General features: G+C 41.2%; 1 protein-coding gene across 2 annotated transcripts in view; it reads left to right on the forward strand.

Moving 5' to 3' along the window:
* The window catches only part of JARID2 (jumonji and AT-rich interaction domain containing 2), a 188,483-nt gene that overhangs the window by 87,213 nt on the left and 83,811 nt on the right, over positions 1 to 17,459 (forward strand). For both annotated transcript variants that reach the window (XM_081015274.1, XM_081015273.1), the window contains exon 2: positions 8,734 to 8,869. In XM_081015274.1, the coding sequence (XP_080871400.1) occupies positions 8,734 to 8,869 (136 nt within the window). The remainder of the gene's footprint in view (positions 1 to 8,733; positions 8,870 to 17,459) is intronic.

The raw sequence follows: 17,459 nt of genomic DNA on the forward strand, positions 1-17,459 counted from the left end.
GTTGAATCTTGCCCTCTGTCCAGATGCACAATAAAGAAATGTTGCACAGGGTCTTGATTATCCTCAGAGTAATAAAAGCCCTTCAGTCAGCAATGGAATGAAGCATTGCCTCTATATTTTAACAGATCTTATAGATCTACATTGAGCCATAAACATGGATGTCATACAGCACATGTGCATATGTTGACTATTATATTAGATGTCTGACATAACCCCACCCTCAAAGAGCAGACCTGGCAGCTGTTCAGTTGATTTTGTTTGGCTAAAGCCTCTGTCAGTGGCTAGATACCCAGACGGTCAGGACTGTGCTTTGTAGTAATTGTGGGGTTTTTTGCTGCATTTTTAAAGAAACAAAGGTTGCTGTTTTCAAGGTATGTTGGCAGTATTCAATCTTAAGATATAGAAAGTCACATGAATTATTTTATTCAATTTATTTATTTAGATGATGAGGCCCTCTTGATTATTTTTAGTGTGGCTCAATTGGCGGATTTACACCTAGGTTTTCATCTCTATGGCATAGGATGGTTTGGGGGCAGGTTACCTTGCCGGCATGTGTAAAATAGAGCATTGTGGACACACGCTAAATATTTTGGAATGCTTTGCATGCATTCCAGGTTGATTAAGGATGGGGGCGATGGGGTTTATAAATAAACGTATCTGCAAACGCAATCTTCACAGGGATTGTGCCAGTTTTCCTGAAGATCACTTGCTTGTCCCAAAGTGGCAGAGCAATTGTAGTGCAAAACCCCCAGCAGTGATGGCAACATCTCCCCCCACCTTTCTGTTTGCATCTTCTCTGGGAAATGCTCCCCACCTCCCTTAACACTTCATGTTCAGTGCTGTTATAGAGAAAACAGTTACTTGGCATACCCTCAAAATGTGTAAAAGGTAGGACCTTTCAGTTACTGTGCTTTTATTTTTGTGGACAAACCAGGCATGATTCAAATCCTTGTGCACAGCAGTTTCCGTTTCCTTTTGTTTAAAATGAAATGTATGCTTGGAGATTCCCTGTTGTGGAGGTAGAAAGGAATGGGAAAGCCCCTGTAGGTGTGGGACTCTGCTTCTGAAACACATTTGGTGTGGGCGTGTATTATCTATATCTACACACACACATGCTCACAGAGCTGCTTTCTTTCTGGATGATTAATTCATTAGATTTCAAAATAACAATTCAATTAGCTGGTGCATTAGGGAAGTTGCTGAACTCAAGCTACTGTCTCCAGAGGAGAAACCTTTCAATTTTAATCCTTTTCCCTTGATGAATGGGGAAATGTCAACACCAGTTAGTCTGGATTTACTGTTTGGGTTAAGGATTTTTTTTTTTTTACAGTAACTTGCTTGAAAAACCTACAAGAAAACCACTGGCATTGTGTGCCTTATTTTATAAATATCGGGCGCACATTAACTAAAGCAGCCTCTTCACCTAAGCCTCATTCTGGAGAGCTACATGTACTTGGATATGCAGTCTGCCCTTTTATTTGAATAGAGGGTTCCAGTCTGCGCATGTAGGAACATATAAAGATGCCTTATTCTGAGTGAGACCAAGTTATTAAATACATGCTGTCGATTCCTGACTGACAGCTGCTGTTCATGTTCTTAGGCAGCGCTCTTTCCCAGCCTTGCTACTTAAGCTCTTTTAACTGGAGGGCCCCGGCACTGGAGGAAATTTTATACATGCAGAGGATGTACTTGACCTATAAGATTCTTCCCACATGTTTCTCTGTGTGTATGGATTAGGAGTGTCTGTTGAAATGAATGAACAAGCTTCTATAGTTGTTGCTTCTCCCGGTGTTCTTCATATGCACCAGGATATGGCTCTACAGCTGTAAAACTAAATAAAAAAAAAATCCTTCCAGTAGCACCTTTAAGACCAACTAAGTTAGTTCTTGGTATGAGCTTTCATGTGCAAGCACACTTCTTCAGATACACTGAAGTGTATCTGAAGAAGTGTGCTTGCACACGAAAGCTCATACCAAGAACTAACTTAGTTGGTCTTAAAGGTGCTACTGGAAGGATTTTTTTTTTATTTTGACTATGGCAGACCAACACGGCTACCTATCTGTAGCTGTAAAACTAATTATAGTAACAGTTGAGCATGGGTAGGACAACCGTGTTTCTTCTCCAGCAAATAGAAGGTTTAAGTTCCACTCCTAGTGTCAAAACGAACGGCACAAGACCTTTTGACTGCATTGTAAACATTTATATCATTGTATTCTGCAAATGTTAAGGAACTGGTTCCTTCTTGCTATAAATAACAGTATATAACAGAGGAGCTAAAGACCATGTGAGAAAGGGATTTGGGAGACTTCTCAAAGTCCTTGTATTTGGTCATCTACCTAGAGTAAACATCCTTTAATGTCAGTAGTTGTGAAAATAAAGGAAATTCATTTAAGACTTTACATTTATATTGTACTTTACATATGTGGTGGACCTGCCCAATCCAGCAGAGTTTCTGGAATCAAATGTTTGCAAACTGCAGTGCAGTCGTGGGGTAGACTGTGAATGCTGTGCTGGAAATTGCTTCATTGTCAGAGGCCCACTTTGCACATAACACTAAGTTAAACCGTGTCTCAGTATTAGCCAATAAAACAGCAGTATAGAAACATATACAAGTAAATTAAATAGAAATTCAGAAATTACTCAAACATGTAGGGCGGGGTCCAATCTTTTGCGTCAGGGAAAGCTGGTGCAAAAAGATATGCCTTCACAAGACATCTGAAGCAATGGATGGTTGCTGCTTTATGCATGGCAGAGTTGAGGGCATCCCACAGTACAGAGGCAACAACAGGAAATGCTTGTTTTGGGGTCACCACCCTCTGATACTGTCTAGGGTGCAGTGCCACAAGTAACATTTCTGCAAATAGAATAGAATAGAATAATATCTTTATTGTCATTGCCCCCTTCGGGGACAACGAAATTAATTGACTGCTCCATAAAAACACTAATTAATCAATACAGTATAATACAGCAATGGAGATTAGATGACTTTCAAAGTCCGGGCTTCCCATTCAGGGCCGAGATCGCTCTGGAGAAGAAGCTGTTCTTAAGACGGCTCGTTCTTGTCTTCATCGTCCTGTATCTCCGTCCCGACGGCAAGAGCTCGAAGAGACAGTGACCAGGATGCGATGGATCTTTTACTATGTCCAGTGCCTTCCTATGGCACCTTGTGGCATAAATCTGCTCTAAGGTGGAGAGTGGGCAGCCAACAATGCTCTCTGCTGCCTTAACAACCCTGCACAACCCCATCCTGTCCTGGGTAGTACAGCTTCCGTACCACACACATAAGCCATAAGTGAGCACGCTCTCAATGGCACAGTGATAGAAGGCAATCTAAGGATAGAGGGGGATGTGTGTGTAGTAGCTAGCCTACTATACAACAGGTAGATTTCAGAATGGCATAGCTGGAGAACAACAGCAAAGAGGAGCAAAGAGGCCATGATCCAGTCTCCCAAAACCTGGTTGTTTGTGTGGTGTGTGAACCATTCCGATGTAAATTATGTACTCTGAATACGCTAAAAAGCATTTCACGAATTCTAAGTATTATTTTGAGAAGTGGTAGTGAGAATAAGGGGAGGGGGGAAATCCCACTGGGCACATGCAAGACCTTGGGCATGCCTGAGCAGCACTGCAGATTCCAGTCATGATACATCCATTCATCTAAGGAAAGGCAGCAACTGCTTTAGGCATGTCCAAAATGTGTGTGACTGCACACACATCCTTTGCACCAAACCCAGTAGTGACCCAAAAACATCATCAAAAGGCGGGGCGGGGTGTCTGCAGGCTTTCAATGGGTGTTCCGATTATATGCGACTTCAATAAGCACACAGTGCCTCAAAATGTAATCCCTGCACAAATAGGTCACTGCTTGTAATGTAGCTTTTGAATGTAGATGCTTCCTTTTGTTCCAGCTGTGGATGTACTCTCACCCACAGGTAAGAGACTCCAGTTACATTTAAAAATGGCTTTGTGGGAGGGGAGCAGAGCTGTTCTTCTTTAATCCCAAAGGTTAGGTTTTTCACATGCAGTGCAGCTTTTCCTGTCAGGTTTAGCATGGAAGGCTGGAAGCATTTTCCCTCTCTGGTACTTCTAATTCAGTGTGTGGGAGGGCCCTTTGGAGACTGCACTCATATAAATGCTCATTTATTCAGTAAGCGCTGTGCTCAGCCTATTCAGAGAGGTGATTACAAACGCTCATTTTATTTTTGTTTAATTTTTGTCAGGGGTGATTCTGCTGTCTGAAGACCTGGCACGAGAAATGGGGTCAGGAGGTGTTTGCTCGGGAAGTCTCTAGGAACAGAACTGGAAATTTGCCAGACAACACTGAGTCATAATATACATGCTCCAAGCTATCGCAGTACCTTATGAACTCACTCTTCAAATAAAATAATCACTGTTGTCAAGCTGTATACATACAATAAAACAAATAGCCTAGCTTCTCCTCTAGAGGTTCTTTGCTACATTGGACTCTGGCTCCTGTTTGCTGAAGGCTAGTCTTAACCTTAAATCTGCTGATGTCTTTAACAGGAGGAAACTAAGGCAGAAACTCATGGTCTTTTAAGTCAAGTTAGCACAATACAGAAGCATGGTGCCAGAGCAACATACAAAGTTTAAAATACATTGTTACCAGCCTGATTTCTGGCATGCACAACAGAACACCACCTTGAAGATCTCAACTGGCAGACAGTATCATACAATTGGAGAATTGTAGAGTTGGAATGGACTACGAGGGTCATCTAGTCCAAATCCCCTGCAATGCAGGAATCTTTTCCCAAACATGAGGCACGGACCCACAACTCAGAGATTCAGAGTCTCGTGCTTTACTGACTCAGCCATTTAGGGTTTTAAAAGTCAGAACCAGCACTTTGAATCGGGCTGGACACGAATCAGAAGTCAGTGCAAGAATGATGTGAAGAGTGCAAATGATGTGAAGATGCCTAGCATAAATATGGGAATGAACTCTGCTTAGCAGTACTTGAGTGTGAAAACATACTATTAGAAGTGTGTGTGTGTGTGAAAATAGTAGGTGTTTGGTTGGTGGTGTTAATTAAAATTACATTTAAATATATAAGGGTTTCAAAGTGACATACAGGAAAACAAAGCAAAATGAAAACACACACCACAATCCCACCCCCACCCCACCCCCCAAAAAAGCACCTCAGTGATAAAACAGGAAAATTGCATTTCGGATCTAGAGTGGGAGCTAGATTAGCTGAACTTGCTTGTATTTTCCAGATCTGATATTACATAGATTTACACCACCAGGAATTATATCAGCTTAGCAGCTGTATTTTCCAGTATCTACAGAAGGGGAACCAGCAATAATCTCCTTCTAATTCAACTTTTAAATGACAAATTGTCCACAACCAAGGCAAACTGTATGTCAGAAATACCTTTCACTTGAGTCTCCTTTTCAGTGTCCTCTGTGTTAGACTGAAGACGGCGATGTCCCAGAAGATGGATTGTACCTTTCGTAGGTCACTAGCTCTGCTGCTCAGTGTGTGCCAGGAATAATTTAAAAATTAATCCTATCAGCAGAATTCACTCTGTCAGTGAAACAATACAAACGGCTGCGTTTTCTCTCTTCACGTCCTAATTAATTAGATTTTAGGCTAGTTAATTAAATTGTAGGTTTCTTGCTTTCTGCTAGAATTTTACGTGAAACACATCTTAGATAAGCATGCATTCTTTTTTCAGATACCGAAAAGAAAAAATCGCTTTCACTGATGTGTAATCATGATTGCAAACTTTTATGAAGACCCTGTCCATATAACGTTGCTAATCTCCCTTTGCATCGTCCTCATCTCCCTGTGCTCTGCAGTATTTAGATTGCAAGCATGTGAGCAGGGTCTTGTCGTTAGTTTTCATTTTTGTGTGTGAAGCGCCTGAAGCATTACACGGCTTTAATAGGAGCAGAAATGTGCTTTTTGCGGGGGGGGGGGGGGGAGAGACAGGACAACTCATCTTTGAGCTTATTTCAGGTTAATAGCAAAAGTGGTGTGTTGTGCTCTTTCAGCCGAGAAGTAGAAATTATGAAAAGTATTGTGTGTGCTTTGTTTTCATTGTTTTGTTTTTGCATGTGGTGTGTATATCTGTGCGTACACACATACATACATACATACATACAAACAAACAAACAAACAAACAAGCAGTAGTTGCACACTGGGTCAAACAAGGTACACCTCATGTTTCCAATTTCTTAACCGTGAATAAGGGATTGGGAGCAAGTTCCAGCATCATGTATCGCCCTTCCATGGCCTTTCGCTGACTTAATCATGCCAAGCATTTCCTAACAGAAATGGACATTTCCTATTTTGATTGACTTATATAAGTGCTAACTTTAATTATTAGTTAACACTAAGACTTACTGGCGTGGTTCACATAACTTGGTTAGCCAAGCTCTGACTTCAGACTCCTGGCCATCTGCTCCTCTACTTATCTCCAGTCTTTTTTTACTTCTGTGCACACTAACCACCTCAAAATTAGCGAGGAGAGAGTTTAACCAGAAGCCTGCGTTTGGACAGCGCACAAAATTTGACATAGCTCAGTGCAGCAATAAAATATGTGAAATACCCCATTAACATGTCTCATATGGATGTGACCAAGTTGTGACTCTGATTATCATTAGATTTTGAAAACCTTGGACCTGACACTTAGGTTATTTCAACAACAAGGCAACCACCGCAACAACAAACCTTCCAATTCCGTGACTCTTGACACTGAGCAGCTTTAATCCAGTTTTCCAAGGACTGATGTGATGTGGGGTGGAACTGCAAGGTGGGCTTCTCGTGTGGTGCTTCTTTAGTTTCTATTGCATACTTTATGAATATTCAAGGTTATTTGCTGGGAAGGGATTGTCTTTCAGATATCATTTTTGTGGTTAATTTCCCCATTTCCGTGCTTGTGATGAACCTACTGGTGGGGGCTGGCTGTGTGCAAGAAAATAAGAAACGTTCTAATTTTTGTTTGGGCATGCTTGCCTTGAGAACGCTTCCACAGATGCTGTCGTTCTGGCTCAAATGTGCATATGCTTCATGTTCAAAGGAATCTAGGCATAATTTTCTCCTGTTACTGTGCAGTAGTGTTTCCCCAGTGTATAATGATCGTCTTCTGCCAAATTGCTAACTTGCTTTGCTATCACTACTATTTTGCTGCCTGTTTTCCTTTTCAGGCAGTCAAGTAATCTGTCACAGAACTGAAAGCAAACATTTGGGCTCAGTGATCAGAGGATTGCTTTCAGCCTTAAGTATCCAGGATGTATCTCGCTCAAAATAGGTTTTTGTTTTTGTTAAAAAAATGTTGCAGTCTTATTGACCATACTTGTCATGCAGCGTGTAAACTTTCTTACCCTCTGGAATGGGTTATTGATACTGGTGTTTGGATTTCTTACTGAACTGTGTTAGTGAATTGGCTCATGTTTTCCAAAATGAAGGTCATCCAAAAAACTCTAATTTTCTCACTTGGCTGTGGTGCAGCCCTTGAGAAACTCTAGGGCAAAGAACTGTTTTCAAAAAAACATGTTGGCAGAATGGGGAAATTGGAACATAGGAAACATGATAGCAAAAGATTAGTATTTTATATGGATTGTATCCAGCTAAATTCAGTTCAGAATATACCCATTGAAGTTAACGGGCCTGTTAGTCTACTCTCCCCCCCACCCTTTTTAATTTATTTAATAATTTGACAATAATTATGAATAATCAACAAAACCCTGCTCCAAAAAATACTTTGCATCACAATATTATGCAAGTACGCATGAATTAACATAAAATTACAGCCTTATTCTTACAAAACCTAAAGACCTATTTGAACTTGCTTTTGCAGAGATAATTATTGGCAATAATGTAGAAGGCAATCAGTTTCCCCAGAATTTATGCCTGCATTCACTTGCAGTTGTTGTTATTAGATAAGAAGGGGTTTTTTTTGCCATCATAGCCAAATCCCCAAGTTTGTTAAACCATTCTTTCCAGGGAGGCAGTAATGTAACATGTTTTCAGCCAATAACATCCTTGCAGATGTTAACAAATAGGGTGGAATTCAGTGTTGCGCTATTACAATTGTTCTGTCTACGCAAGCACTGCAGTTTGCCAGATAGAACAACCCCCATCCCCCATGTGCTGTCCCAGGGGTTCTCCCACACAAACCCAGCCAATTTCAGGAGGTGCAGGAACACATGGGGGGGGGCAGAAGTGGAGCGGGGGGGGGAAGCCCCATCGCGCAAGAGGGTGTTCTTGGCAGGGCTGCCACTGATGGGGTTCATTGGGTGAATTCCGCCTATAGGGTTTAAGTTTGTTATCTTCCTTCTTTTTGGTGGTGATAAGGGAACTTCATATTTCAATATTTCTGTAATTATTCTAATAATCATCTTCCAGTATTTTTGTGCTCAACTAAATGTCTGCCACTTATGGTAAAATGTTCCATTCTCCTTTTTGCACCTCCAGCAAATTTTGAATATGACTTATTTATTGCTCTCTTCTATTAAAAATTAAAGCCAAGAAAACAGAAGTCTTACATTTTTGCGTGTTTCATTTTATTTGCTTATTTCTTCAAAAGAATGTTTTTTAATCCCATCCATTATCCTATATACCTTACAGTGGTATTTTGTCTTCACAACAACCCCAAAAGTTTGTTTTTTGAAAAAGCTGAAAACTCATTTTGGCAGCCAGAATAACGTATATGTGCATGTTTTGAAATATTAAGTAAAATGTCTCGTTTCTTTTTTTCTTGTCCTATTAGGATGATAGCGATGGGATTCCATGGTCGGAGGAGAGGGTGGTACGAAAAGTCCTTTACTTATCCCTAAAGGAATTCAAGAATGCGCAGAAGAGGCAGCATGGGGATGGCATCAATGGGAGTCTCAAAGGCGTGAATGGTAAGTCTCTTGGCGGATCGTCTTTGCTCCAGCTCTGTGTGCTATGTTTGGGAGTCACAGCAGAAGTTTCTTGGAGCCTGCTTTCCCCCTTCTGTTTCCCTGTTATGTGTCACATCATACAACTGTGTGAGCAGTCAGTTCATTGAGGGGGAAGGAACTTGCTTTCCATGTTTCTGGCAACCTCTTTTGGAAGCCTGTTTCTTCCTGAGCAAGATCACGTCTATGTAGTCTAGCATTGCAGTCTCTCACCATGATCGAAAGACTAATGGAGAATTGATGTACGGTTTTATGATGAAGAGAAGTGCACCGGTTTGGAAACTCGTGGAAGCAGCGGAGTGGTAAAATTGTTTTTGTTGCATGGAGAAGTGATACAGATGACTGTCTTCTTGCTGCAGTGGTCATACATTTGCATAACTTAAATAACTTGCATAACTAAAATGCCCGTCTATATTTGCTCATGTTTGGGTATTGCATAGGCAATCATTAAAAAATTACCCTTTTCAAATTAGTTGAGCCTCATGCAGAATATTCTGGAGCATTCTTTTAACAAATATTTTCACTAAACGAAAGGAGGAGAAATGTCACTGTATACCTTCTTATTTAGCTTTCGTTTGACAACCACAGCAGTTACCCAACCTATCTAGAGTATTTCCCAAATGTCTGCATAACTGCATGCTTACCAGCATATTACAACAGCATCTGGCTGCTTGTGTAGTTTTCCTTGTGCTTGTACGTTGCATCATTTCTGATGCGTCATATTTCAGCACTTACTCATTGAGAACTTGGGTGTTTGTTAATAAAGATACAAGGATGTGAGCTGTTTATCTACAGAAGAGCTAGTGCGCGGTCAATTTATAGCATCTCACATCTGAAAAAGAAACTCCCTCAGTTTTCTCAGCTTAGTAATAAATATCAATCTGAAAGATAGTCACGTTTTAGCAGCAAACCATACCAATTTTCCTAGACAAGTACACACAACAGCTTCAGCTTTCTGTATGGCTCTGCTTCCTTGATCTTCCGTCAAACAGTTTCTTTAAGGAAGGTTTCTTATTCCATTGTGTGTGTTTTTACTCTGTAGTCTACAGGGAGCAGAAAAGGCCTTGAAGGCGTAATGCACAACAACTGTATGTTGGGAAGCTTTGAGGGAGTGCCAGGTTACAGAGCATGACTGAGATTTTATAGTGTCTGGTTTCTTCCAAGTAGACTTGATGAAAAGTGGGTTAACCCAGTTTTCATTCTCAGAACAGCTCACACACAAGGGAGCACATCTACATCAAGAACTGCACTAAGAAAATACAAACTGCACCAGTGAAACACAATGGGTCTGGCCTTGAAGTGTTACAAACTGACAAAATGTAGGAAGGTTTTCTTAATTTGCATAACTTTGCTAATTCTGCATGATTTCAGCTACAATCCTGTACTCACTTAACATGAAAATATGTTCTATTGAACTCAGTGGTGTTTACATCTAAAAAGACATACATAGATTGCAGAGTCAGAATTACTGTAAAGGTAAAGGGCCCCTGACAGTTAAATCCAGTTGCGGACAACTCTGGGGTTGTGGCGCTCATCTCGCTTTACAGGCCGAGGGAGCCAGCGTTTGTCCGCAGACAGTTTTTCTGGGTCTTGTGGCCAGCATGACTAAGCCGCTTCTGGCACAACGGAACACCGAAACCAGAGCAGTGCATGGAAATGCCATTTCCCTTCCCACCAGAGTGGTACCTATTTATCTACTTGCACTTTTTTTGGCGTGCTTTCGAACTGCTAGGTTGGCAAGAGCTGGGACCAAGCAACAGGAGCTCACCCTGTCACGGGGATTCGAACCGCCAACCCTTCTGATTGGCAAGCCCAAGAGGCCCAGTGGTTTAGACCACAGCACCACCTGTGTCCCTATAGAATTACTTTAGACTTCTGTGAATGAATTGCACTATCAGTCTGAACCCTTATGAAGCAGAGAGGGTTTTTTTAAGGAATAGTATTGTGGGGAAAATTTGATGAGTGAGGTAGAGTATGTGTTGCTGTATGTCCAGAGGAATGTGATACAAGGCCTTGAACAGCAACATAACACACGGTCTATTTACCCCATGGCAGAACAGTGGAGCCTTTGACAGACACTGGCTGAAATCCTGTGCACAGAATCTCAGGACTGTAAACACATATATTAAAATCATTTGCTCCCAACTCCCCAATGCCTGATGAAACAAGAACATGTTCACTTTGTGACGAAAAGCTAGCAGTGAGGGGGCGCGGTCATATTTCTAGTGGGAAGGAGTTGTATAACCAGGGTGCCACAGCAAAGAAGGCCCTATCTTGGGTCACTGCATATTGCAGTCATAGGAAGGACCATGAGGAAGACCACTCTCACAGATCTTAAGGGTCCGAGGTGCTAAATATTGAGAGAGGTACTCCTTTGATTATGCATGTCCCAAACCATATAGCACTTTATAAACTAATGTCAAAATTTTAATTGGGCCCAGTAGCAAATCAGCAGCTGGTCCAGTTCCTCAAGAATTCATGCCATTCCAGTTCACAATGCCGCTCAGTAGCCTGGTGGCCACATTCTACGCCAATTTCAGTTCTTCACTATCTTCAAGGGTAGCTGCATGTAGAGCACATAAAGGGATGGTCTTTATACAAGGTGCTCAGTGAAGATTTTGCCATTTTCTTTCGACAACAGAAACTTGAGATGAATTAATTAAAAACAAGGAAATAGGCCCTTGACGAAGCATTTTGGGCCAAAACACGTTGGGGCCATTGTATAAATAATTGTATAAACTCATCAGTTTTTTGGTGTATGTGAGATTCATTTCTCTTTTTGAAACATCAAACCATGGTTTGGCATTATGTCTTAACAAAACCCATGTCATCTTCTCAGCTGTAGTGATTTAGAAGGATGAAATTTAATAAACAGATGAGTTAACTTAGCTACATATTTTCTTTACTAGGTATTTGCTTTGTTGCCTCTGGATATTCACAGGGTATAGAATGACCACTGTCCTGTTTCTACAATGTGCCTTTGTTCGTTTTGTTTCTGTTCCACCATGTGGGAACACTAAAATCAGAAGGGGATATTTTTGTGTGATGTCAGGAAACCCTTTGTAGCATTCAGTGGGAGTCTTTCTCACTCTGGGAAACAGGATAACACATCAGCAAGCCCAAGGGAACATGTGCTGTAATTTTGAATGTTACTATCTGGTATTTCAGCAACGGTTTTAATAAGCCTAGGCCTTGGGTTTGAGATCGTGATAATCAGTTTTTCAGAGGTCTCTTTGAAAGAGAGAATCTCATTCTCACGGGAAATAGCTTTCTTTCTAATGCTGCTTTAGACATGAAATAGACTGCTGTAAAATTGAAGTATAGAATGTAACCATCCTTGGCTTTTATTCATGAGGCTGTATTTTGTATCCTTCAGCAAAGTAGCACATAAAACAAGGCATTTTCCCTTAAAACGAAAAACCACGAAAAACTGCTCTTGAAAACACATGGGCATCACTTGAGTAAACAACAAAAATACTTAGATAACAGACATAGATATTACCCACATTAATTTCCTTGTGCTCTCTACGTTCGTCTTATGAAAGACATTGGACATTGACAAACCATGGTTTGTAAAAGCCATGGTTTTAGTGCGCAACCCATGACTTGAGCTTTCAAATAACTGGCAAACTGCAAGCCATGGTTTAGAGTTGGCTAGCTGGGGTTTTTTGTTTTTTTGCCTGTTTAGTTCTCCTTTCTGTAGATTTATTGGCACCTAGAAGTGGGATAACAACTGCAGCTATGCTTTGCTAATTCAGGCATTTGGCCAAAATCGAAGTTAATAGAAACTGTAGTTTGCAGACCACTTCAAACCATACTTTCTGAGGATATGTTTTGGTTTTTCTTTGTTGTGCTCAACATCTAACCTTATGGAGCTGGACATATCTGTCCCATTCTCCTCTATATAATTTGTGAGAAAACAATTGTGTTCCCATTTGTTAAATTCTCATTAGCCTTATGAGGTCCAGTGTTGTGATCTGTCATTTGGTGTTGCAGTTTGGCCCTATAGGTAGAGGGCCATTTTGTGACAATACTAAAGCTGTGCTCTGCAGTACTGCAAACCTCTGGCTAGCAGCTAGTGAATAATTTATTTTATTTTAATTTATTTTGTCATGGGGGTACTGTCAGTTAGATATAAGCCTACTTATGCTAGCAAGGCATTTTGACATGGAGACAATGATGACTGGCAAAATAATTTCAAAGTGACTCCTCTACTGTATTAGTATTATTTTATTATTTATTAAATTTGTTACTTGCTTTATCTTGCCCAAGGCAACTCAAAGTGACTTACAACCACACTACCCTCCACTATCCTCCTTCCCCTCCCAGAAAGATATTACACCAACATTTTTCTCAAATTGGCAATAGCAAAAATGCTGACATGTAATGTGAGGCAAATAGCATTTTGTCTTGTAATCGCACTGAATTTTTCCATGCAGAGAAAAGGTAGCATATAAAAGTCATGGTTGGATTTCTGGGTGGCCACCACACTAATGATTACAAACAACTTCTGAGTGTGCTTGTGGGGTTCTTGGTTATGTGCAAACATGCCATGATATGGTGCTGAAACCCCAAGAACCATCTGGGGTTTTTCTATACACCATTTTTCTATACACCAGTTTTCATTCAGGGTACTTTGTTTCCTGAAAGGATATTAAAATGTAATTATTTGGAGAGCGTTTCATTTATTTTTAAGATGAGCTAGTGGGATATAAAAATACTCAAAGGCTTAAGCAATAATACTACCCACATTTCAAACTTTCAATCTCAAGTTTATGACCTAAAGCCAGGGATAAAAGATTTCACAAAAGTCTTCACTTTTTATTAAATGGGAACAACCATAGATAGACTATTCCAGTTTTGAAATGAAAGCTTTTAAATGTATAGAATTCTAACAGAAGTCTCATTTATCTTAGTTTTTAATTACTGTATCTAGGAAATTCAGGAATAATAAACAGACATTTAGAAATGTGGGTTTTATAGCAAGCCTCTAAGGGATGTTATCACAGGTTTTTGGTTTGTGATCTTTTCCTTTTCTTTTTGTGGGTAATATGCAAGCTGAATGCACACCTCCAAGCCACTTTCAGAAGATTGCTGCACTAAGCAGCAGTGAATATAGTACTATGGTGGTCCAGGAAAGGGTTTTAAGAAGCACATTTAACATAACAGTAGGGAGAGACTTACTGGATAAAGACTGGGGGAGACTTACTGAAGCATATAGAAACTGCATGACAGAAGCCAGAGGAAGAAGTGGGAACAGGGGACAGAATGAATGATATACGGGCTGGCCTGGACCAGAAAGAAAGATTGTGTGGATTCATATTCCGTTAATTAAATAAACAATCTTATTACAGTGTTAGAACTTATTATAATTCTAGCCCACCCTCCTTCAGCTTAGGGCAGCACCCATTGTGTTACTTCATGAGAAAAAGTGGCAGGACAACAAAGTGACTTCTTCCTGTCACCTAAAGGTATATATCCATATGTACCGTATTTTTCGCCCTATAGGATGCACTTTTTCCCCTCCAAAAATGAAGGGGAAATGTGTGTGCGTCCTATGGGGCAAATGCAGGCTTTCGTTGCGCACCGACCCCTCTCGCTCTCCAGGCTTCAGGAAGCTATCCGCAAGCCTTGGGAGCCCGGCGGGAGCAGCCTGTTCTGGGGGCTGGGGTCGGGGGAAGCTCAGCTTATTTTCAAGCTTGACTCTTTATAAGGAAGCACCTGAACCCTAATGTTGTAGCTTGTTGAGTGAAAGGACCCTAACAAGTTTACTCTGCCTGCCCAGCATCCGTCTGAGTCCCAAGTTTGTGGTTGAAAACCTTAACACTAGGCTGGGGACAAAAGTTGTCTGGTTGCTGTTCTGAGACAGAGGCACCTGACTGTGATGTTTCTCATTATTGCTAACATTGGCTCCTCTTGTTTGAATATTTGCTCTTTGCAGACCACAGCCAACCAGCTCTGCTTTCAGATGAAAATACTAATAGCAAGCGAGGAAACCAGTCATAGCAAACTTTCACCCCACTTTGTAGTCCACATGAATGTCTACTCTCAAAAAGGAAGTCTCCTCATTGGTGTTCAATGACTGTAGTGCCAGCTGTCACTTTTGGTTGGACTGAACTTAATTTGGATTCTGCTTGTTTTGATAGTAAGGCTCTGCTGCCTTTTCTCAAAGGACAGGACCAGTGTTTTAGTCTTATCTTGCGTCTCCAGCTGATTTCAGACTACAATTTCCATCACCCTTGACCACTGGTCTTGCTAGCTAGGGATGATGAGAGTTGTAGTCCAAAAACAGCAGGAGACCCCAGTTTGGGAAACACTGGTCCCCATAAGGGAATAAGCACACTTTTATGTGTCCGTCTTAACAGTGTTCTAGAGCTGTAGCTCCAGGGTTTTTAATAATGCTAGAAATAAACGGTTGCGGCGACGGCAGCAGCAGTATGATGTAGTGGATGGAGAGTTAGTGTCAAATCCCTTCTCAGCTACACTTCTCACTGGTGATGTGGGGCCAGCTGCTCCCTCTCAGCCTAACCTACCTCACAAACATTTGGGTGAAGCCTGATTTCCACATTGCTAGCCTTTGGGAAAGTCCATATTCACATTACACGAACACCGATCACCGATTGTGTTTAAGTTCAGCTACCGTGTGCGTCTCAAGTTATAGTTGTGAGAAAGATCATTGATATCATCTTGAAAGATGTGCTGCTAAGTATATGGAAATATGTGCACATGTGAGGAATGGCAGCTATTGATGTGAGAAATGCTGCTGTTTTACATAATTTAACTGCAAATAGTAATCTAGGGATTCACTCTTCTCAATATCTACCGTATTTTTCGCCCTATAGGGCGCACCTTGGTTTTTTGGGGGAAAATGAATTAAAAAAAAATATTTCTCCCCCCCAGCCCAAGCTTCACCCAACCCCAGCCCCCAGAACAGGCTGCTATCTGCAAGCCTTGCGAGCCCGGCGGCAACTCCCATGGGCTCGCAAGGCTTGCAGACACCTGCCCGAAGCACGGGGCGTCCTCCGGAGGGCGCTTTGGGCTGCAGGCTGCTGCCCGCAAGCCTTGCGAGCCCGCGGGAACTCTCGCTGGGCTTGCAAGGCTTGCGGATAGATTCCTGAAGCCTGGAGAGCGAGAGGGGCCGGTGCGCACTGACGCCTCTCGCTCTCCAGGCTTCAGCGAAAGCCTGCATTCGCCCCATAGGACGCACAAACATTTCCCCTTCATTTTTGGAGGGGGGAAAGTGCGTCCTATAGGGCGAAAAATACGGTAAGTTGCATGTACTGAATCTCTCGTATGACAGGCAGGCTCAGATTTCTTTCCTATTGCTTTATTGCGTTTAAGAGCTTTTCCTTTCTTCTCCTTCTCCTCATTTTGAAGTCCATGACCAGCATTCCTGATGCGTGCAGTTCCACCATCTTTGATTGTTCCAACTATGCAGCGCAACATGGAATTTGACATATTGGGCAGGAAATGGTTGCTCATTCTTTTGCTGCAGGCATAACTCTCTCTGGCAGTAGCTTGGTGGGATCCATTCTTCCTGTAGAAAGTATCATTTTTCAGGTTTAAGATCCTTCCTTGCTTCTGAAGTTAGGAAGTATAAATGAAAGCAAATGGCATAAATGGTCAGAACTTGGCTTTTATGTGTATTCATTTTACTTACTTGAGTTTATATGTATCCCACATCCTCTGTGCTGGATAAAGCCCCCTTAAGCATCTCCCAAAATGCCCATGAACATAAAATTATATCTAAACCAATAAAAAGGCAAGACAATAAAAACTAATAGATCATGCTTAATTTTTAACATTTAGGAACAACATTCCTGACTCTTTACTCTTGGGTCAATTTATATTTTATTGAAAATAAATTTTACTCTGACCTCTAAAGTTAGGGTGAAATTTGTGCAATTTCACACATTTATATTTTGAGGCATACAGAGTGAGAGCATCAAGGAAGCACATAAGGTTTTCTTCTTAAATACTGTAAGTTAAGTGTTTTTGTTTGGGGTGTAAATAAATTATTCATTAGGCTTTCAATTTGGTCTGATTTTTCCTTTGTCTTTCATTGTCAGCAGATTATTCCATGTGTTATACAGTGTAATTTCCCCCAAGATGTTTATATTTTGAAGTAAAATTAATTACTCCCGATCAGAGTTCTGCAGGCAATTACGAAGGTGCTTTTGTACAAGCCAAGCAGAGCTTGTAGGAGTAGAATGTATCTGGATACAGCTGGGAGGAGGGGGGGAGTGTTTGGTTTTTGTTTTGAATTGCTGTGCTTAGCAGAGGATTAAATCTATTGTCAGATAATGCTTGCTCTGGAGGGTCAGCACCCCATTACTGGGTCATGTGTTACCGCTGTAAGAGGCCTCTTCAGAGCATGTGTCACATTGGAAAAAAATATTTCTTGAGTCTGTCTGGAGGGCTGCCCACGCTTCAGGCAAAAGCCATGAAGGGCTGTTCTGAATGACATGCATTACAATATCAAATGAGGTTGCACAATTGGAAATATGCCACAGCTTTTTGCTTTCCATAGTCAGATATTTGAGCTCCCTGCAGG

The sequence above is a fragment of the Podarcis pityusensis genome (assembly GCF_964106645.2).
Source record: "Podarcis pityusensis genome assembly, chromosome: 7".
In the NCBI taxonomy this organism is placed as follows: domain Eukaryota; kingdom Metazoa; phylum Chordata; class Lepidosauria; order Squamata; family Lacertidae; genus Podarcis; species Podarcis pityusensis.